The sequence below is a fragment of the Ochotona princeps genome, chromosome 10 (genome assembly GCF_030435755.1).
Source record: "Ochotona princeps isolate mOchPri1 chromosome 10, mOchPri1.hap1, whole genome shotgun sequence".
In the NCBI taxonomy this organism is placed as follows: Eukaryota; Metazoa; Chordata; class Mammalia; order Lagomorpha; family Ochotonidae; genus Ochotona; species Ochotona princeps.
This window is the reverse complement of record NC_080841.1, coordinates 54,152,738-54,176,214: the sequence shown is the minus strand read 5'-3', so window position 1 is coordinate 54,176,214 and position 23,477 is coordinate 54,152,738. Positions and strand designations below refer to the sequence as shown.

Below are 23,477 nucleotides of genomic sequence, written 5' to 3'. Positions count from 1 at the left end.
AACCCCAACCCTGCTTTCTCTGTCACTCTGTCTTTCAAATAAGTCTTTAAAAAAGGAGTAATGTTGACAGTCTGGTTGTGTGTTTCTGACGTTTGATTTTCCTTATCTAGTGTAGGCAGACATTTCAGGGGATGCGATAGGTGCACTTTATATTTATGAATCTTAGTTTTATAACCCAGAAACTATAACTTGATGAGAATAACAGGAATAATATTTGTTATTCTTGCAGCAAGTAGGAATTAAGTATACATTTACACACACAGGAAAAGGAAGAAAGAAAAAAAGAAATGCCTTTTATGGATACATTTTTTCCAGTTTATGTTCTATACTATGCACACGAAAGGCCCCGTGTCAGTGGTGGGTGCTATAGGAGAGACTCCAAAGTAATTTAGCCATTAGTTCCTAGGCTACCTTAGGATGTTGTACCTGCTGCTTCTAGATTTTTGTTTTATGCAGAACTATGTTGTGCATTGTGTACTTAATGCAACGAAGTTGGAAAGTTTGAGTGTAATTAATAGGGAAGCTTAATTTTTTTTCTTTTTTTATTTTTAATTCATTAATTACATTGTATTATGTGACACAGTTTCATAGGTACTAGGGTTCTCCCCACCCCTCCCCAAACCCTCCCACCATGGTGGATTCCTCCACCTTGTTGCATAACCACAGTTCAAATTCAGTTGAGATTCCCCCATTGCAAGCATATACCAAGCATAGAGTCCAGCATCTTATTGTCCAGTCAAGTTCAACGGCTTCTTAGGTATACCCTCTCTGGTTTGAAGACAGAGCCAGCAGAGTATCATCCCGATCAATTAAAAGCTCCAACATACCATCAGTAAAAATTTACATCATTATGGAATTAATTGACACAGTAATGAGTAACCAATATGTTAAAAGTAAATGCGAGCCTAGTGGCTAAGGTCCTTGCCTTGAATGTGCCAGGATCTCATATGGTCGCTGGTTCTAATCCCAGAAACTTAATTTTTAAAATGTGTGAGCCCTCACCTCTAATTGCAGCTACATTTGCTAGATAATTCTTTAACTGGGGACAGGTTTTTTTGTGTTATCTGTAAAGGGTGTGTAGCGTACATTGTGAAAGTTAAATTTGATTTTTTTCTATAAGTCCTTATGATTCATTAATAGGTCGTACATAAGAGACATCTTGATTGTAAGCACCTGATGCTGTAAGTGTCCCTTTCAACAGTTTTTACTGCATCTCATGGGCATCTCATGGGCATTCTTGGTTTTGTCATTTCTTCAGTGCCACATGGGTCATGCAGTAGCATCAATTTCTACAAGACAATTTTTGGTTTTGTTTCTCATCACTTTAGCAATGCATTGGTCTTTCTGTAACATATTGTTTAACTTCATGTTGTTGTAAAATTTCTGTTTTTGCCTATGTTGGGGACTGTGTTTCCTGGCTCTGTATTTAAGGGGATGTATGATAGAAGTGTGGCGGAGACTGGCAGGTCCAGATGTGGAGACATAGTGGAGTATGCCTCTCTGCACCAGACCAAAAACGGACTCCCAGTGAAAGTGTTGAATATATCCTGACAGTAGGAAGCTGGACGCTCTGACATTGTCTAAGCCTACAGTGTTGGAATGATGGACTACCCATTGTAAAACTAGAGGGGAGATCATTGGTGGGGGGAAGGGACTTGGGGAGGGGACAGGAAATCCCAGAGCCTATGGAACTGTGTCACAAAATAATAATACAAAAAAGAAAAACAAAGAAAGCTAACTTTGAAACTTCTGCAGTTTTTAAGTCTGCTATACATGTATCAATAGTGTTATGTTTCAAAGTGTATATTCAGTGTACTTTATAAAATAACATCTTAAAATTTCAAATGACTGCTTTTTTTTTAAGACTTAGTTTTATTAGAAAGGGAGAATTACAGAGAGAGAAAGAATCTTGCATCTACTGGTTCGTTCCCCAAATGGCTGCAGTGGCCAGAACTGGGCTGGTTTGAAGCTGGGAGTCTGGAGCTTCTTGTGGGTCTCCTGCATAGTTGCAAAGGCTCAAGCTCTTGAATGTTCCCCTGCTGCTTTCCCAGGCCATAGGCAGGGAGCTGGATTGAAAGTGGAGAAGCTGGGATGTAAACCCAGCACCTAAATTGAACACTGGCGCCCCAGGCAGGCTTAGCTTACTCTGCCAAGGTGACAGCACCTATAGTTGCTTTCCTTGCAAATTGAAAGGTAGAATGATAAAGGTCTTCCATCTGCTGGCTCACTCCATAAGTGGCCAGAACTTTTTATTTTTAACAGCCTTTTGTTGCAAGGCAAAGAGGTCATATATTCTTAAAGCAAAGCAAGAAAAGTGTTTTTTTCTCTTTAACTTTAAAATGAAAAGTTAGTTTAAAACATTTGGGGCTGGCATTGTGGTGTAACCAGTTAGGCTGCCACTCGATGCCAGAATCCCGTATGGGCTCTAGTTTGAGTTCTGGCTACTTCCAACCCAGCACCTGGGAAAGCACCAGAAGTTCACCCAAGTGCCTGGAGCCCATACACACATGTGGGACACCTGGATGATTCTCGCTTTGGCTGACCATTTGGGGAGTGAACCAGCAGGTGAAAGTTAACTCTCTAACTTTGCCTTTCAAATAAAATAGATATGTCTCTAATAGATAATTCATTTGAATGACTCATAATTCACAATACACTGAAAGGTGTACAGTGGTCATGCTCTTTGGCTGCTTGGTTCTTGGCCTCCCAAACAGCTAGCATTGTAAATTTTTGGGTAGTTCTTAGTTAACTCAGGCAGAGGAAGTATGATTGTTTTTCCTGTTTTAAAAATAGGAATAGTAGCATCCCAGATTTAATTGTTAAAATTATCCTTTATTGTAAATTGATAAAATTTTGAAATGGAAATACTAAAAGGAATTATAGTAACCAAGGTTCAAGACACTGAAAAATGCTTAGGTAGAACAATGATTATTTTATTTTTGTTTGAAAAATCTAAGCAAAATATTCAAAAGTACAAGAGACAGAAAATCTGAAGAAACAAGTATGAGATTTCCTACTGGGCAGAAATAGCAGAAGACAGTGTTTTAGAAGTTGGGAACAAGGAAACAATAATTCATGAAAAGCTGTTTGTTAACTTAATATTACTTTTCTGTAAAGGTAAGGCCTGCCATGCCAGCTGGAAATGATCTGTTCAGGCATTTGGCCCTCATCTCTCTCACCTGGCTTCTTGGAAGGTCAGATAAACAACTTAGTCTCACCTTGTTGAACTGGATCTTAAGCTTGAGTGACTTTGCTTTGATTTGGTCTGTTGGGCCTGGGGCACAGAGGTTAGTCCAGTCCAGTGACCTCCTATAAATTCTCTGAAAGTGAGAAAGAAAACTTGTTTGGTAATAAGAAAGTGTTTGAAGAAGGAATGAACAAATTAGCTATTAGATTGAAGCCTGAGAGAGACAAGGCTGAGAAGTTCCTTTAGGTTTGCATCTTGGGCATTGTTTACGATTCTTAAGAGAATTATCGCATGTTAACAGTGAGAATGGAGCACAGTTGTTGACTTCAGTAAGTGAAGTTGGGATAGAGAAGTCATGTCAGGGTAATTTTGTAAAAGACACTCAGAGCAGAAGACAGATTTTCTTTAAGGTTGTTGAGTCTTGAGCACATTTAAGCAATGACTGTAAAGACCCAGAAGAAAATGAACAGGTGAAGATGCAAAAGAGAAAACAGAGTTGATGAGGAGATTCAAAGGCAGGTGAAAGTGAGATCTGGAGTATGGCTGGAAGGCACTGCGGTCACACAGGTGTGAACGTTTCTGTTCCGTTGTGAGAGAGGATTGCTGCAGATCCTGGTCACTATCCATGTTGGAAGAATTTGGAAGAGTTCGTATCTAATTTCTTTCTCTCCGTAAAGTAGAATGGGTTATAGTCATTTGTTGAACATGAGCAGAGCTATGAAGGGGTGACAGCTTTGAGAAAATGGAGAATATGAGGGTCTGGTATTGTGGTGCAGTGAATTAAACCACAACCTATGAAACTGGCATCCCATGTGAGCTCCTGTTTAGTGCTGCTTGCTTCATTTCTAATACAACTTCTTGCTCATGGGCCTGGAAAAGCAGCAGAAGATGGCCCAGGTACTTGGGCCCCTGTCACCCACTTAGGAAACCTAGCTGAAGTTCGAGACTCCTGGCTTCACCTTGGCCCAGCCCCAGCTGTTGTGGCTAATTGGTGAGTGAGCCAACAGATGGAAAAATGTCTGTATCTCTCGCTGTCTGTTACTCTGCCTTTCAAATAAGTAAGTGAATCTTTTTTTTTTTAAAGATTTATGTTTATTACAAAGTCAGATATACCAGAGAGGAGAGACAGAGAGGAAGATCTTCCGTCCGATGATTCACTCCCCAAGTGAGCGCAACGGCCGGTGCTGCGCCAATCCAAAGCCGGGAACCAGGAACCTTCTCCCGGTCTCCCACGCGGGTGCAGGGTCCCAAAACTTTGGGTCATCCTCGACTGCTTTCCCAGGCCACAAGCAGGGAGCTGGATGGGAAGTGGAGCTGCCGGGACTAGAACCAGTGCCCATATGGGATCCTGGTGCGTTCAAGGTGAGGACTTTAGCTGCTAGGCCATGCCGGCGGGCCCAGTAAGTGAATCTTTGAATAAAGAAAGTGGAGAATGTGTAATGGTTACTGTAAACAATTGTAGAGAGAATGAAATGAAAAATTACATCAGGATTAGTGGGTCCCCTTGACTGAGGCCCAGCTGCTTTTCCCAGCTGGTTTTTGAATAACATGCTGTAGGTGTGGAGAAAGCCAGTGGGTGAATTCTACAGCAACAGTGATTTTCAGTCTTATTATTCAGGATCCTTTTATTTTTATTTATTTTTTAATTTGGAACTTGGAGAAAGAGGTGAAACTAAATCTTCGTCTGTCAGTTCACTCGCCACATATCTGCAAAGGTCAGGGTGTGTCAGGTCGAAGCCAGGAGCCTGAAACTCTTGGTCTCTCATGTGGTTGGTGGCAGGCACCCAAGTTCTAGGTTCATCATCTGCAGGGGGCTAGAACTGAGGCATCAAGCAGCACACCCCTGTGGGATGTGTCCTGCTCAGCGGTGCCTTCATGGGCTGCATCACCAACCAACATTCTTCAGTGTTGATGACCCCAAAGAGCTTGTTTTTGTTTTACACACGTACATATATTATGTATTATATTATATATTTTATATATATAATTATATGTTGAGATCTGTCAATAGTTACCATATTAGAAATTAAAATTGGGAAATTTAAGTAGTTTATTTTGTGTGAAGATATAACTAATAAACCCCCTCTGTTAACGTAAATGTTTGTGAAAATGTTTATTTTTCAGAATAAAAGAAATTTAGTAAAATACACTGTTTTCTATTTTGTAAATCTTTGTCTCTGCTTATTAGAAGATAATTGGATTCTTCTGTTCATCCAGTCTGTTGATATGTGTTCTTTAACTATGTGAAGAAAATGTGTCCTCTCACAGATAAGTGGTTGAAAAAGGGAATGTTTTTATTAACCTTTTTGGATAATTCACCTATTTGACCCTTTGAGTAGATCTTTTTTTCAGTGTTTTTTTTTTTTTCAGTATGGTTTTGTAACATGTTGACTTTGTAACATTATGGTTTGCTGACTCATACAGATCTAAATGTTAGTATTTTTCATTAGTGTTAAATTCACGTGTATTGGTATCATCACTGATTTAATCAGAGTAGTCATGAAATATTGGGAGGCTGTTAAACTCAGCATTAGAAGCAGATTTTCTATTTGATTTTTACTTGAAAGCTGGGATTTTGTTGTAAGTGACAGATACTGATATATGCCTGTGAGCAATAGGATCACTTTATTCAGTTTTGACAAAATGTCTACCAGCTACTCAAGCCTAAATAATAAGGCAGCTGCACAGTGCTTCTCTTTGATAAAACCATCTACTCTAGTATGTAGAGGTGCTTTATACATTTTTGTTTTTGTTTCATCATACTGAATACTAAAAAGTACTCAAAAGATTGAGATTTAGAAAATTTTATTTTGTCGCGGAGATTATGAGAGCCATTTTACTTTTCCTTCAAGTGCGTAGAGGTGAATAATGTGGTGATTATTGGTACACTTTGATGCCATTGCCTTTATGTTAAGAATTTAGTTTTCCTCACCATTGCTTTAATACTATTAGTCCGAGAACAATGAAAAAGAGATGTGGGACGTCTTGTTCTTATTACTGAAATAAATATGACCTTGCAGAATCTCTGAATGGGCCATAGAGCATTCATCACCATGTGCAAGTGGTGACAGCCTTATCTTTCCACTTCCACCTTCAAACCCTTCGCCTGATGGTTTTAGAATCCGTTGATGATCATTGCCTGAGTGAATGAGCTTTGAAACATTCATGCCAATATGTGTGTGGAGATACTATTAAGGTTCTGTTATAAATATTGCTAATAAAATGGGGTGGTATTTGAGCGAAGTCATCCATGAGTTATATGCAAGACACAGAGATGCCTTCTAAATTAGACTGCAGATCACAGTGAGGATTATTCTGTATATTGTGTAGAAAGAACTATTTTAAATCACAGTTGGTTTAGAGCTTGTCTCTTAACATCAAATCAACAAATACCTTTAAGCTATCTTTTAAATAGAAAGTCTTAGACCATTGTGTGTCTACAATATTTTAAGAATTGGTTGATGTATTAAGATTCCAGATTACAAAAATGATTTGATACAGTCTTGGATGTCTCTTTGAATTCAAGTATCAGGAAATTAAAGAATGCCAATATTTGGAAAACACTGTTGGTTTCTTTTCTTTGCCTTTGGGCAGATCTGTTCAAACGATAGCGTAGGAAGAATGCTTTGAACCAAGCACACAGAAGGGAGTGCTGTGTTTGGAGAACTGCTAGAATCCTCTCTGGAACAGCAACACAGATTGTCAAATTTTCAAAAATCTAAGGAATATTTTCAAAAGGTTGCTGAAGCCACTTAATAACGTGACATTTTGGGAAAGGATTTATTGTTAACTCAATTTTTTTTCTTTAGGAAAATAAAAAATATTTCAAACGTAGTGAACTGGCCAAAAAGGAAGAAGAAGCATATTTTGAAAGATGTGGCTACAAGGTATGAAGATTTGCTTTTGTGTTATGTTGTGCATTTCTGAGTTTAAATATATACAGCTATTGTGATGTAACAAAATTATTGATCTCTGTTCAATTTATTAATGTTACACATTAGCCTATAAATGAGAAGCCTTCTGGAGAGGTATGAGTTTTGTTTTTGTTTTTATTTTTTAACCCCGAATTCAGGAAAAATACATGCATGACTCTTGGCTTGGAATGGTTTGGCTTTTTGTGGAAAGCATGAAATGGCTTGAGATCAAAGCTTGAATTCTTTTCTTTTTTAATTAAGCCCCAGACCTGAAATACTGTCTTATTTTTATTACCACTACCACTCCCACCTCTCCCACTCTATTTTGGAAGAATTCAAAGCATGTTATTCATTTAGCAAAAGTGATGTTGGCAGTGGTTTATCCCTGCTTTTTCCTAAATGTTAAAGCTCTTAGTTTTGTGTTTGCATTGTTAGTAATTCTTTTTGGGGCCTAAGTACTGGTACCTGAAAAGCAGAGCTATATACAATTTAAGCACTTCTGTTATTATAAGGTATTGTGCTTTAATTACTTTTACTCTGGTAAATAGAGCATATCATTTTGAAATGCCTTTTTAGAAACAAATGAGTTGTTTGTGTGTTTAGAAGCATGACCAAAATTATCTTTGAAATTACATAGTTGATAGCATACTAGGTTTTTTATTGGGAGGGGTTAAACTTTATGAGGTAAAATTGCATTTAGACTGCCTAATTTTAACTCAAAGTTGAAAGGTTCTGTTGAAATAATTTTGTAATGGTTTTAGATCAACCTTTCACTTGTCAAACATGAAAATAGAATATATTTGTGCATGTTATAGGGAGAGTTCTGGAAATTATCTGGCATAGCATTTCTAAGGGAAGCATGAGGAATGCAGTTGGTATGTAGTATGCATTTGGTTTTATTTTTTAGTGTTGGGGAAGACAAGTATTAAAAATGTAGTCAAATTCCCAATAGATTTTTACAGTAAAAAAATTCTATTTGTATTTTGATAATTTTTCAGAAAGATATTGATTTCATATACTTATATTTTAGGAAATTAAAAAATCAGCTTTATGTAAATAACCATATTCAGAAAGAAGAGTTATCTGTTTTGATTGTCAACACAGTCCTACTCAAGCTGGATCTGGAAGAAGAATCACCATAGGTTTAGTTTGCTAACTTGTTATATTCCTAGATCTCTAGATTTTACCCTTTTACACGAAATGTAATAGTTCAGGCTAGTGGCAGTTTTTGCTTTGTGTAGTGTTTTATGGCATTTTTGCTTATATAGAGGGAAGCCTAAAGCAAAATTAGTGAAGATACTGGTTGTGACTGAGTCCACCTGACAGAGAGGTACTCTAACTACTGTTAGAACCAAGATTTTATATAAATAACTGCCTTGCTTTGTTCTTGCCTGTTTTCCTTCCTGTTGAAAGGGGGAAGGGAAAGAGGGAAGAAGGGAGAAAGAGGGAGAAACAAAGAAAGAGACTCTTCTCTCCACTTGTTTACTCCCCAAATAGCCACAGTAGTTGGCTCTGGGTCAGGCTGAAACCAGAAAGCATGAACTCTATCCAGGTCTCCAGGCAGGTGGCAGGGGTTCTAGGACCATCTTCTGCTGCTTTCCCAGGCATTAGCAGGGAGCTGTATTGGAAATGGAATGGCCACTCGTATGGTATGGTATGGTATGGTATGGTATGGTATGGTATGGTATGGTATGGTATGGTATGGTATGGAACGGATCCACCTGTATGGTATGGTGTCTGCTTTAACCCTCTGCACCATAAGGTTGGCCCCAAGTTTTATCTTAAATTTATGTTTTTAATATTTCCTTCTTGGTAGTAATGACACTGCAGTGTACATTGCCCCTTTAAAGAAATTAGATAACATTTTTAAGACATTGGTTTGCCTTGTGATAATGTAAAGGTTTAGTTTAGTTTTTTTTTTTTTTTTTTGGTTAACCTCTGTATCATTTAGTTAGGATAAAATAATCTTTAGCCGTAGCTGTAAGATCTCCAATAACATAAGTTTTGCAATATAGTTTTCATTTAACTAAATGTGAATTTCTTAATGCTGGTTTGTTTTTTAATGTTCTTCTGCTTTTACTCCCATTTTCAGATTTAGATATGTCTTGTGCTGAGATGGGAAAATTGTGTTTCCATTTCTTTGTAGACCACACAATGGGACTTATAAATTACTAAAGTCAGGTTGGCTGATCTGCGACATAGATAGCAGATTTGAGAAAATACGGAAAGTTTTTCCCTACAGGTTCATGAAAATATGAACATCCGTTCTTTCTCTTGCGTGGTATGTGTGGAGAGGTGGTGTTCTCATTAGTTTTCAAGACTTGGCTCAGTTTGTGGGCCAGTTGTGTATAGCATTTAGAATTCTTCTGTGTATCCAATGGTGACTTCTGTGTGTTTGAATACTGCTGTTCAAAAAGCAGAATAAGAAGCTAAGCTTGAAGCTTCACAGATTTCTGTTAGAAGAAAGCAGTTGTTTAGAAGTTTTCATTTTGAAGCCATTCAAGAATCAGATAACCTTGTGAGATGACATTTTCAAAGGGGAGAAATAAATGGATTTTTTGTTTTTAAAGATTTGCTTGTTTATTTATTTGAAAGGCAAAAGGACAGAGAGAGGGTCTTCATTCTTCCAGTTCACTTTCCAGATGGCTGCAACAGACTCTGCTGTGTAAGGCCAAAACATGAGCCTGGAACTCCACCTGGGCTACCCCTGTGGGTGGCAGGAGCTGAAGCACTTCAGCCATCATCTGTGCCCTCTCAGGTGTATTAGCAGGGAGCTGGTCAGAGCTCAGGATTGGAACAGGCACACTCATGTCTTGCTGCACCACGATGCCTGCCCCAGATTGATTGTTTTAAGAAAAAAGTACAAATTTTCAGAATCTGGGGGAAAAGTGAATGTAGTTATAGTGCTAAGTGTACACCATCGTAGTAGTTTTATAGCAAGAGTTTTTTTATGTGCATGCTTTCTACATGTGGTGTCCCTGAAATGGATGTTTGATAAGCATATACACTTACCATGCCCTCTTTCCTCAAAAGAAAAATTAGAAAAATACAATATTTAAAATATGCTTAATTTTCATCTATAGCTAAGATCATAGAATGAGAAGTATTAACTCTATTTTAAAAGCTAAATTTTGTTTCTTTTGGCTATTAATATAGATACAACCAAAGGAGGAGGACCAGAAACCATTAACTTCATCGAATCCAGTATTAGAACTTGAGCTAGCAGAGGAAAAATTACCGATGACTCTATCTAGGCAAGAGGTAAGTGTAAATGAGTGATTCATAGGGAAAAATAAAAGCCTTCACAATTTTTGTGTTTGTCTTTTATTTACTTCTGGTAAGTTCTATGCCATTATGTCCAGTTTAAGATGGCTTATTGCCCTCACAGAGTGTGCCACTAGATGGTTTTCACCATGCCCTGAATCTCTACTTTTCTTCATGGGATTGTCTTGCTTTCCTAGAGGGTATCTTCTTAAGCTTTAAAAAACAAATGTGTGTATTCTAAAATAAGTATTTAGCTTTGAAAAATTACATACATTGTTACATGCTTAAATGATTTTAAATAATTTTTTCTCTCCATTATTAGTACATCTTTTCAGATAAAATGTTGGAGAGATCTACGTTATATCTTAGAGCCGTAAAATTTGGAATTTGCTCATACTATCATGTTTTTAAAATCTTTATAAATATTCTTTAATTAGTGGTTCTGTAGACATCATTGCATGCATGATAATATATGACTATTTCCTTTGGAAAAATTTCTACTAACATGATTTCTAAGGGATAGAGTAAGTATTTGGAAAGAGTTTTGATATATATTACCAGATGGTTCTGTTGATATTAGAAAAGTTATACTAATTTGTATTCTCATTTGTAGTGTTTATTATTTTTCCTTTATTATGTTTTTAAAGATTTATTTATTTTTTATTGGAAAATCAGATTTACAGAGAGAAAGATATTCCATCTGCTGCTTCACTCCCCAAGTGGCCACAAGTTTTGGAGCTGAGCTGATCCGAAGCCAGGAGCCAGGATTTTCCTGGTCTCCCATGTGAGTGCAGGGTCCCAAGGCTTTGGACTGTTCTCTATTGCTTTCCCAGGCCACAGGCACAGAGCTGGATGGGAAGTGGGGCAGCTGGTAAATGAACCAGTGCCCATATGGGATCCTGGGGCATGCAAGGCAAGAACTTTAACCCACTAGTCTACAGCACCGGACCCTGTAGTATTTGTTTATACCCTTGACAGGATTACCTGTGATTTGATTTAATGACAACAAAAAACCTAATCCAAACTTCACTTTCTTTCACTATGTAAATGCTGTCATTTCCTCCCATCCTCGTGTTTTTCTTGTATATCCTACTACATGAGCTAACCCTTCTTGAAACTCAAAAGATCCATTGCCATCATTGTGATAGAAGGTGTGATGGTAACAGAATACTCATCTGTTCCTGTATGATTAAAGAAAAAGCAACACAACTTGGATTTTGCAAAACAAGTGTGTAGTCACATAAAATGTGTCAGTGGAGAGGATTACTACTGGATTTATTTTTATTTTTTTATAAAGAGCAGTTATAATTCTATAAAATGGGAACCTAAAGTATATTCATTTTCTTATATTCTTACTAAAAAAAGTATATGTGTGTCTTAAACAGAAAAGAATGTTGTGTATAGGGCTTGCTTGATTTGAATTGTAGGTTTATAGTTTAGACCATTTCCTGGGACCTACTTATTAGTAAAATTTATAGCTGTGATATTTGAGTCAAAATAGGAGTATAGATTTTTAGCTAAAGGATTTTATATTTTTCCTTCATATATGTCTTTGTTTAATATAAGTGGTTAAAATATTTGAGATTTTGTATTTCACCAAGAAACATGTATTTGGATAATTAAATTAGCTTGATTAAATCCAGGTCTCACTTGAAGGTGAAATATACTGATTGTTTAGGTTTTTTCCGCTTCCAAAAGTTAGTTTATTCTGCATTTCTTTCTCTTTACAGGTTATTAGAAGACTGCGAGAAAGAGGAGAACCAATTAGACTTTTTGGAGAAACTGATTATGATGCTTTTCAACGTTTACGGAAAATAGAGATCCTCACACCGGAAGTTAACAAGGTAAAACTCAGGTCAAGCTTGAAAAGTCCTCCATGCCATACAAACTAGAATAGTATTGGAGCTTGCTTGATTATTGTAAATAAAAATGAAACAGAGTTGGCAGATTACTGCTGATTAGGAAGATACATTTTCTTTGGTTTTAGAAGTTCTCTTTTAAACATATAATGCAGTACATCTTGACAAATAAATACAAACAAATAACACTGTGCTTATTGAAGACACAGAACATTTTCATCATGCAAGGCGCATTTTCATTTCTATTTTTTAGCCAGTTCCTATATCCCCCACCTCCTCCTTCCTAGCCTTTTGAACTGTCACTGCAGGTAGTTTTGTTTGTTGCAGTATTTCACATGCATAGACTTACAGAATGCATGTCTGGTTTCTGTGGCTTTTTAGAAACATCTGTATTGTAGATAGCACTAGTTTGTTATTGCCTTGTGATACTCAGCTGTATGAATATATTACTGTTTGTTTTTAGCTTTGGCCTGCTTTGGATAAAAGTGCTATGAACTTTGTTCTGGAAATTTTTTTCAACCAGTGGAACTGTTGGATAATAAAAGTAGATAAATGCTTAACTTTAAAAGTATTGCCAAATATTTGTAAGTGTTAACATAAAAAAAAAAAAGATGTGTTTATGTATATGAAAGGCAGAATTACAGATTGAGACAAAGAGAAAAAAACCATATGCTGGTTCACTCCCAAGAGAGAAAAAAATCTTCCATATGATGGTTCAGTTGCAATGGCCAGGTTTAGGTCAAACCAAATACAGGTGCCAGGATCCTCATCTCGGTCTCCCGTGTGTGTGGCAGGGATCCAAGCATTTGGGCTATATTTTGCTACTTTTCCAGGTCATTAGCAGGGAACTAACTGCATCACTGGAACAGCCAGCATCCAAATTGGTGCCCATATGGAATGCTGATGTTGCAGGTGGTGGCTTTACCCACTATACATAATGCTGGTCCAAGTGTCAGCATTTTGTATTAGTTGTTTTTAACGTAACCTGTTGTCTTGCGTGGCTTGTGCTATCTCATTGTGAGTTCATGCGCATTTTGCTTACGATTAAAGAGAAGAATGTTTCATATGTGCCTTTTCATAGACTTGTACAGTGTCTGTTAAAGTTGATCTTATTTCTGATTGGATTGTTTATCTTTTTATTACTGAATTTAGGAGTTCTTCATGTAGACTGGATCTAAGTTCTTAGTGGGATATACACGTATGTTTTATTGGCTTTTTCTCCTATTTTTTTTATTTTATTATAAATAATACATATTTATTAAAAATTCAAATACAGAAATAAAAGCACAATATCCCACCCAGTATACAGCCAGCCACATAAATCCCCTTCCCTCTAATCCCATTCCCCAGAGGTTATCACTGTGAACAAGTTAAAGTATATCCTTTGAAACATTTTCCTTTGTATATACAAGTATATATAAACACACATAAATGCACTTTTGCCTTTTACAAAAATGAAATCATGTAAATGTAGATATTAATCTTCAATTTCTATCTTCATTCATTCAATATACAAAATTCACAACAAATCTACTTATCAGTCCTCTTGGATTCGTTTTCCATTATATAAAATTCATATTCAAGCATCAATTACAAAACTCTTGATAATATCTTTCCTGCCATCTTTGAGTCTCATCTCTAACCACTCCAGTATGAAAAGACTGGAACATAAATCACCTTAAATTCTTCCTGAAACAAAGGCAGTACAGTCAAACAAGCAAACTAGGAACACACTCTGTCACTCCTAGATTTTGGCCTTTTCACTTTGTGTTACATTCTGCCTGGACTTTTCCATCTGGCAAGTCCCTAATTCTTCCAACAATCAGCTTAGAAATGATCTCTAGAAGACAAGACTTCCCAACTTTTTTCAAGACATAATCACTTCTCTGTTTACCCCTATACTTTATAGCTAGCTTCTTAATTGTACTTATCTCACAGTACTGCAGTAATTCATTTACGTATTTTGAGTTACCTTTCCATCCAAAGGATCTGATGGAGTGTTTATCTTGGAGCAGGTACTCCTATTCTGTGGCTTCATTTGTTCTAATGGAACATTTTACTGCAGTCTGCTTGATCAGTTTTTCCTTTCACAGTTGCGTTCTTTTTGTATGTGTATGTTTTGCTTAAGAAATCTTTGTCCTAAAGAGAGATTTTCTGAAAGCTTTGTTTTCATTGTTATGCTTAAAGTTCTGATCCTGTTGAACTAGTCAGCAGATGCCTAGTCCAAGGGCTCTGGAGAAGAGTTTTTGTTTTGGTTTTACAGGTCTGTAAGTGTTAATTTACAGCAATATTCAAATCTTCTCTACTTGTTTTTATCTACTTGCTTGATCAATGATTGGGAAACAGGTGTGATATTTGTGGCATCAAGTAGATCATTCCAAAATGTAGTAATGAAAAATGATCATTAGGAATTGTTTTTTGCTTATCTGTAACTCTGAAATCTGATAACTGCAGAGGATTTGTTATGCTCCCTTATACAGTTGTGTGATTTGATTTGGCTCCTGGGCAGTTCCTTGCTTGGAGTCGTTGATGTTATTGCAGTCAGTAGAAGGCTGTGAGGGCCGCTCTGAACTGGTCTTATAGGATGGTGCCTTCTGTGGATGGCATCTCTGTTAGAATGGCTGGTCAGGGACCGGTCTCTTTCCATGTGCTCTGTTGGCTAGTTTGGACATCGGGCTGCTGTCAGTAGTTGATGCTAAGCCACTTTTCTGCTTCACTTCTCTGCATTCCCTTCCAGCCCCCAGGACTGACAGTGGCTGAATGTTTTCAGGCTCTGTGTCTGTGATGATCATTTTTCCCATGCTTGCTCTTTTTGTCACACAAGCCTTCAATGAAATTGTGTCCTTATCCTTCTTGGCATAATTCAAAACTGTCTCTTTCTACCCTAGGTCCCAATCAGATTTATGGCCTCCTTCTCCATGTTCATATAATAAACTTGTTTGTGCACTTACTGTATTTCTCAGATATTAGAGTTAAGGGCATATTTATCTCTTCCTGATAGGTAGGGGCTGTTTTGTATTTGAATGTCCTGCACATAGAAATTTTAAGGTCGAAGCATGAGAGCTAAAGAACTGAGTTCTATTCATGAGTTATAACTGTTAATTTATACCATATATCATTATGTGACCATTGGCTACTGTTTAATCTGCGTGAGCCTTGGAATCCTCATTTGTGTGATAGAGGCAGTGATACCAGGCTCACTGGGATGCTGTGAGAAATAAGTGAGATAATCTTGGGAAGCACCCGATACTATAGGTAGCCGGCATTCAGTAAATATTTGGTAAGTTAATATTGTTTTGAGTTGACCATTTCTTGACCATTTCTCTTGTGTGTTTGTTAAGAGTGCTTATTAGAAGTCCATTTGTTTCTAACAAAAGTTTATTAGAAGTTCTATTTGTTTTTAATAAGAGTTTCTGAAATGAATGCTTACTATTCTGAAGCACTATTCAAATGCATGATACATTTACTAATTCATTTAAATGACTTAGTGTTTACAAGGCTTTCAGAAAAACCTTAGCAATAGTAGCCATTATGTAACATGAAAAAAACAAAAAGGTAGTTTTCGTGACAGTGATATTGTCATTTTACAGGTAAGGCAATTGAGGCTTACGGGAGTTGAATAAGTAATCTAAGAGATAGTAGCGAGGATCTGAGCTTATTAACCTTTCGTCTTAGTCACTGCACTGCAACCATTTCACAGCTGTAGTTCTGTAACTCTTAAGCCTCATAAACGATTTGGAAACTGAGACTTCTACTTTTTAAAAAAAAATATTTATTTTTATTGGGAACATGGGTCAGATTTATGGAGAGAAAGACAGAAAGGTCTTCCATCCATTGGTTTCACTCCCCAAGTGGCCACAACTTTCAGAGCTGAGCCAATCCAAAGCCAGGAGCCAGGAGCTTCCTCTAGATCTCCTACATAGGTGCAGGGTCCCACGGCTTCGGACTATTCTCAGCTGCTTTGCCAGGCCACAAGCAGGGAGCTGGAACAGAAATGGAGCCGCTGGGAAATGAACAGCACCCAAATGGGATCCTGGCACTTGGAGGTTTAACCACTTGAGCCAATGCGTGGGCCTGCATTTTTTTTTCTTCTAATGATCAGACTGGGCAAATGTAACAGTGAAATTTGTTTATTTGTCAGGACACAGTTGGAACCCCTGGGATATAAATGAGACACCAGCCTTAGTTTTGAAACGTTTAGGGAAGTTAGAGTAATTGAAATGAAGTTAACCATTTTAAGGGAGTTGGGAAAGTGAGATGGGAACTCTAATGGATGTCTAGTTACTTCAACTTAGCATTGGTTGGGTGTTATCTTGGCAATTAAAAGACACCTGTATCCTACATCCTAGTGCCTAGATTTGAAATCTGGCTCATGGTGCAGACTCTAACTGGCTTTTAGTGTAGACTTTTTAAAATTTTATTTTTATTGGAAAGGCAGATCTACAGAGAGGAGAGATAGAGAGAAAGATCTTCTGTCCACTGATTCACTTCTGAAGTGGCCCCAAAAGCTGGAGCTGAGCCATTGTGAAGCTAGGAGCCCAGGAACAACTTCTGGGTCTCACACATGGGTACAGGATCCCAAGGCTTTGGGCCATTCTCTACTACTTTCCCAGTTCACAAGTAGGGAGCTGGATGAGAAGTGGAGCAGCCAGGACCCAAACCAGTACCCATATTGGATCTTGGCATGTGAAATATGGGGATTTAGCCACTGAGCCATCATGCCAGGCCCTTAATGTAGACCTTGTGAGGCAGTGATGGTGCTCAAGTGATTAGGTTCCTGGCACCTGCGTGGTGAGATCTGGATTGAGTTCCCAGGTACTGTTTTTGGCCCCTAACTTGATCTGGCTTGCCTGGGGTTGTTCCTAATATTTGTGGGGGGGAATCAGCTGTCTTGTTTTTCTGCCAGACTGTCTGTAAGTACATTCAATATTAAGTACATTCATAAAAATAACTGTGGACAATGATGGTGACAGTATTATTAGAGATAGTATGGTAACTCAGTATTTTATTTGAATCCCTAATTTTGTTCAGCTCTTAATTCCCTGTGGAGAAAAAGATGAATTGTACTCAGTGAAAAATCAAAGTTGAAACCTTAGTGGAATGTCATGGCGTATGTGCTTCGTTTTTCGTCTTTCTTAGGGCTTGAGGAATGATCTGAAAGCAGCTTTAGATAAGATTGATCAGCAGTATCTCAATGAAATCGTGGGTGGCCAGGAACCTGGAGAGGAAGACACACAGAATGATTTGAAAGTTCATGAAGAAAACACCACCATTGAAGAGTTAGAGGTAACCTCTGACCCAGCCCAGCCGTTCCTCCCTCCTCTTTCCTGTGGAGCAGATGGTTGAGTTGAGAAGTATACGTTGCAGAGTACACTCTGTCTTTGGTCAGTGCAAATGCCCTTTTTGTATTTCATGCTTTTATTCATTTATTGCCCTTTCTCTCATTCTCCAGAATGTTTTTGTACTTTCTGTTTTCCTTCATTCTAGTATATTTGATGTTTGTCCTTTATTTGTTGGCAGTCTTACAAAGCCTACAGTTTTTTTGTGTGCATATATTTTTGTTTTATATAAATAATGTTCTGTGAAATTATTCTTTTTTTCACTTGGCACTGTTTTTAAGATTCATTTTGGATGCTTTATGTACATTTAATCCCTTTAAATTACTGTGTAAATATATCACAAACATGGCAACGACTTCTTTTTACTTTCTGTTGTCTCATAATGATGGACAACAAGATTGTTCCTAACTCTGTTCAAACTGTTCTGGTCCAGCCTGAGCTTATAGCAAGCAGAACTGCAGGATTTCATTGGGATATTTTACTTGTCTAAGTACCTTTAAGTTGCTCCCTGAAGTGACTCCTGGTCTACATTCAGGCCGGCAATGTGAGAACATCTGTTATCCCTGCATCTCTGCCAACACATGGCAATATCTTGCTCACCCTTATCTGGATGATTTATATGATTTTAACTAAATCACAGTGGTTGTATGATATATACATCTAGCACATGGGAAGAAAACTAGCTTCACTTACAGTTTCTGATGTTCAGCACTGTAATTTTCTGTTTAATTCCTGGCTTTTGCATATGTAGCCATCTTCAAGAGGAAGATCATAGTTAAGGTTGAAGTCATTTTAATCTCCCTCCTCCCCGGGTGTCTATTTATATTCTTTAAATTTTTACTGAAAAATTGGTGTAGGCAGCTAGCTATCTGTGTCTTTTTTTAAATAGCTTTATTGAGATGTTTAATGTACTATATGATTTGCTGACCTAAAGTATATGGTTCTGTGGAGTTGTCAACAAAACGATGTAGCCATCAGCCATCTTGTTTTAGACATTTTGTTCTCCCCCAGAGACAGTTCATACCCATTGGGAATGTCACTCTTCTTACCTACTCTTACCTTTGTTTCATAAATTTAAATATCAAATCAGTGGAGTGTTTTGTTTTTAGATTTACCTGGAAATTCTGTTGAGTTGCAGTATGTGACAAAGCCACATTTGGTTGATGGTCACTCCGATGTTCTGTTTCTTTTGTTTCAGGCACTGGGGGAATCTCTAGGGAAAGGCGATGATCATAAAGATATGGACATCATCACTAAATTCCTGAAGGTGTGTATCAGGGGGGAGAAGGGGAGGACGGTTTGGATGCCCAGGATGTCCTGCATTTTGGCATTAGCAAAATAAACATTTCTTGCACCTTGACTATGTTTATGACAATGCTGTGTACTTGAATATATAGTGGCTACCAAAAGAAAATGTGTATTCCCTCTTGTCCTGACACTTTCTCTTAGTTAATTCTACAAACAGTTGCCTGTTTATGCTGTAGCTCCAGTGTGGTTTGCTGATTCCCTCTCCCTTCTCAGCATTCCTGTAATGGTCTAAATAGAGTGTGGGCAGATCCGAGATTCATTGTAACATTTAGTCACACATTTATTTCTGTTAAGAACTTGAGATGGAAGTGCAGGAAATAGATTTTCTTGTATTGACAATTTTAATACAACATTTAGTTATGATTCTAGATGCTATGTCATGGAACTGGACATAATATTCAATTGAATACCAACTTTTGTGTTGGAAGGCTGGCCTTCTCTTAGTAAATCCTCTTCAGCTGTCACTGTTGCCTGCCTCCAGAAAGAGCAGTTCATGTGCAGTTGAACTCATGAATACTAGGGTAGTTTGCTGGGGTGAAGTGGGGGTAAGAGTAAGGGATCATAATTTTTTTTTAATTCATTTGTTTTTATTTGAAAGGCTGATTTACAGAGACAAGGGGAGAGAGAGAAATCTTCCATCTGGTGGTTTGCTGCCCGAATGGGCACAATGGCTGGAGGCGAGCCATTCTGAATCCAAGAGCTTCTTTTTGGTCTCTCATGTAGGGGAAGGGACCCAGGGATCTGAGCCATCCTCTGCTGCTCGTCCAGGCCATAAGTCGGACGCTGGGTTAGAAGTGGAGTAGCGAGGACTAGAACCAGTGCCTATATGAGATCCTAGTGGTTGGAGTTGGAGGATTAGCCTGTTGAGCCACTATGCCAGCCCTTCATAGTTTTTGTTGGTTTTCCTTTTTGCCCTTCTCTTTTAGTCAGGTGCTTTGGTGGCATTTTTTAATTGTATTGTGGTCTCCACTGCAAAAGTAGAAAGACCCCCAAAAGCTGCAGCATACTTGGAATAGTGATTACATTTCACAGTGTGTGGTGTTGGGAATGATAAATGTAGACTGAATTTTATGCATATGTACAAATTATGAGTAAAGGTATAGGTAAAAACTTTTAAATAGATGACAATGAGATTTGATCATTCTTGCTTGGAAGATATGTATTATTTTGAGCTAGAAATAAGTTTGTGATGTACCAAAGGCACCATTTTAAAACGTGCATGACAAAATAAGTTGAAATAGTTTATTAGTTAAATTTATTGATGATATTTTAGTTGACATTTTAAGGATAGTAAGTATACTGCTTTTTTGTTAGAGAGCTATTGCATATATGAACCACTAGGTGGCATTGTAATCTAAATTTGCTTATTCTTTCAACAGTTTCTTCTTGGAGTTTGGGCTAAAGAATTAAATTCCAGAGAAGATTATGTGAAACGCAGTGTCCAGGGTAAACTGAACAGTGCTACTCAGAAACAGACAGAGTCATATCTCAGACCACTTTTCAGGAAGCTACGTAAGCGGGTGAGGCGTCTCAAATGCTTTTTTTAAACTGACGCATAAATGGATAGATTTACAATAAATGAAGTCTGAATTTAGTAGATTATAAAATTAGTTATGCATTTTTTCTTTTCCAGAATCTTCCTGCTGATATTAAAGAATCAATAACGGATATTATTAAATTCATGCTACAGAGAGAATATGTGAAGGTATGTCAGCTTGCTGTGCATTTTTGTGTGAGGACAGTTTTACACAATACATTTTAGCAGAAAAGCAGCCACCACCACCAGGTTTTATTTTCTGTTTATTATAACCTTGAGACCACAATTATTGTCTTAGTTATTTTTAAAGTGAATATAAAAGTTCTTAAATGCATGAGCTGCATATTGCTGGATTCATTTCATGAATTGGTCTGAATTTCTAAGGTTATAAATGGCTAATTATGGCTTGAGACAAATTTTCCTATAGAAACAGTATTATGAAGGTTAGTTTCCCAGGCCAGCTCTAAGAGCTTATTTAATTAGTAATGATATGGAACTGTTGTGCTAATGATACAGTGGCATTTAGCCTCTCCGTGTAATTGTTTCTGTGGGGAAATTGTTGCAGTAAGGACACAGATGCGTCACTCTCATTTCTGTACTGCAGCAGCAGCAGACTCCTTGCAAGGGAAGACTGCTCTGCCTTGCGTCTTTACTCCTGAACGGGCCCTGGGAAGAGGTGACAGAAGAAAAGCCCTGTGGCGTTAGGGCTCCTGGGGAGGACTTACAAGGCAAGAGTGGGAGGCTGTGAGTTGGTAGAGGGTAATCCAGAAGGGCCCAGGGCCCCAGTGCAGCAGCAGTGGGTTTGCTGGAATTTGGCTTGGCCTCACAGGAGGCTGGCAGTGGAGTATCTGAGCACAGTGACAGTGCTGCTCAGGGTGCTGTGAGTGGCTGTGCTCATATCCAGGACCATTGGCATTCCTGGGTGACGAGAGCTCTAGGCTAATGCAACTCATAGCAGGAATCTCTAGTCAAAAGCAGAGCTGACTTGAGTCTCAAATTCAAGTACTCCAACATGGGATGCTGGTGTCACAAGTAGTGACTTAGCTACACCTAAAGCCCTCCTCTGGATTCTTTTAAATCATCTCTGTCATATATGTGTTGATTTCTAAAATTAAAATCTTTTCGAGACTTAACTCATAAGCATTTCTGAAACCTTTAGAATTTTTTATATACTTAACTTGTTTTTTTATTTGTTTCCTCCTCATAGCTGGTTAGATTTGTTTTAGAAAAAGAGCCATTTGTCTTCATTGATTTATTTCTTCACTTTTCTGTAGCTTTTATATTAAAGTTCTTGGCAGGTGGGAGGCTTTGGGAGGACCACAGGGAGCTGATCTCATCGTTGAGCTATTTGACTTGAGAGCCAGCAATTCGTCTCTGCTTACACATCTGTTATGGACCCTATGTGGTCGTCCCAGCATGTGCGCCCCACTGCTTTGAGATCTGTAGTGCTGTGCACAGAGTGGGTATCATTTCAGCTTGAAAGGTGAAAAATGAGTTAGCCTCTGTCTTCTCTCTGACCACCGTGGAGAAGGCTGAATCTAAAGGAGACTCCAGCTTGAGTGTCTGTCAGTGCGTCAAGTTACCTACCTGCTAATTCCAGATTTGTAGCATGTTAATTCCCAGGGCACAAAGGCTCTGAAGGAATGTTTTTTTCTTTCTACCTACAGCTTTAGTTCTGGATTGAGTGTTTCCATGGACATCTTTTGATCCTGGGCAGGGCAGTCACTCCATATTTTAATCTTTTATTGAATAATGGGATTGGTGATGTTCTCTATGTGCCCAAGAGGTGAATGAAAACTATGTCCTAAGGGCTGTGAAATACTTAAAGTAAAACTTGAACCAGAAGAATATTTTCACCTTTCTGATCTTTTACTCTTTCCTTTCAGGCAAATGATGCTTATCTCCAGATGGCCATTGGGAATGCGCCGTGGCCTATTGGTGTCACTATGGTTGGGATCCATGCTAGAACTGGCAGGGAAAAAATTTTTTCCAAGCATGTTGCACATGTTTTAAATGATGAAACTCAGCGGAAATATATACAGGTAAGTTATCTGGAAAGACAGGAATTGTTCTAGAGTTTATCTTTCCTCACTTCCCAAACGCTGCAAGGTTGGTTTTTTTTTTTAATGTTTTTAATGATTTATTTATTTTTGTTGGAAAGTCAGATTTACACAGAGAAGGAGAGACAGAAAGAAAGATCTTTTGTCCTCTGGTTCACTCCCCAAGTGGCCACAAATGGCTGGAGCTGAGCCGATCAGGAGCCAGGAGCCAGGAGCTTCTGGGTCTCCCACATGGGTGCCGGTGCAGGATTCCAAAGCTTTGGATCATCCTCCATTGCTTTCTCAGACCACAGGCAGGGAGCTGGAAGGAAAGTAGAGCAGCCAGGACATGAACTGGCACCCATATGGGATCCCAGTGCTTGCAAGGGGAGGATTAGCCAATTGAACCATTGTCCTCACCCACCCACTCCCAACCCCCGCCTAAAGCTGTAAGTCTTAAGAATAAGGAAAAAAATTCTAGTTCTGTTGCTCCTAATGAATATCTGAAACTATGGGAGAGCTGAACCCTGTAAATGTGACAATTTTTTCTTTGCTTTCATTTCTGTGATAATGTTTAATTAGTAAGCTCTCCCAATAAGAAATTAACAACAGTAACAGAACAGGTTTACAGTATTCTCTAATCATAGTTATATGAATGTGGGCTCTATCTAAGATATTTTCTTGTGCTATACTCAAACCCCTTTCCTTGTGATAATGTGAAATCATAGAAAATCTCTGTGATGAGTTGAAATAAAGTGAATGACATCAGCATTGTGATAAAGTGCTAAGCTACTACCCTTCTGACTGTAGGCCAGAGTGGTTGACTTGTAGGTGAAATTCCCGAAGGCAAAAATGGGTGAGAGGGAACTGCTGCTTAGTAAGGACAACATAGCACGGGAGGGCAGAAGTCCACTCTCGAGGAGTACTTGTATCTAAGACAACTTCACTGAACAGAGGAAGAGCCTCTTGACTTCCATGTGTGACTGAGGGAAGGGTATGCTTTCATTATCGTAGCACCGAAATAAAACTA

The 23,477-nt window shown here is 38.1% G+C and overlaps 1 protein-coding gene across 2 annotated transcripts in view; it reads left to right on the top strand.

Annotated features, from left to right (window-relative positions):
• PRPF18 (pre-mRNA processing factor 18) overlaps window positions 1-23,477 on the top strand; it is a 55,828-nt gene that overhangs the window by 11,300 nt on the left and 21,051 nt on the right. The window contains exons 2-10 of one of the 2 annotated variants that reach the window (XM_036495244.2): window positions 6,997-7,074; window positions 7,189-7,215; window positions 10,258-10,362; window positions 12,096-12,209; window positions 17,364-17,510; window positions 18,762-18,830; window positions 20,251-20,391; window positions 20,505-20,576; window positions 22,295-22,450. In XM_036495244.2, the coding sequence (XP_036351137.1) occupies window positions 6,997-7,074; window positions 7,189-7,215; window positions 10,258-10,362; window positions 12,096-12,209; window positions 17,364-17,510; window positions 18,762-18,830; window positions 20,251-20,391; window positions 20,505-20,576; window positions 22,295-22,450 (909 nt within the window). The remainder of the gene's footprint in view (window positions 1-6,996; window positions 7,075-7,188; window positions 7,216-10,257; window positions 10,363-12,095; window positions 12,210-17,363; window positions 17,511-18,761; window positions 18,831-20,250; window positions 20,392-20,504; window positions 20,577-22,294; window positions 22,451-23,477) is intronic. The other variant, XM_004578474.4, reaches the window with a different exon arrangement.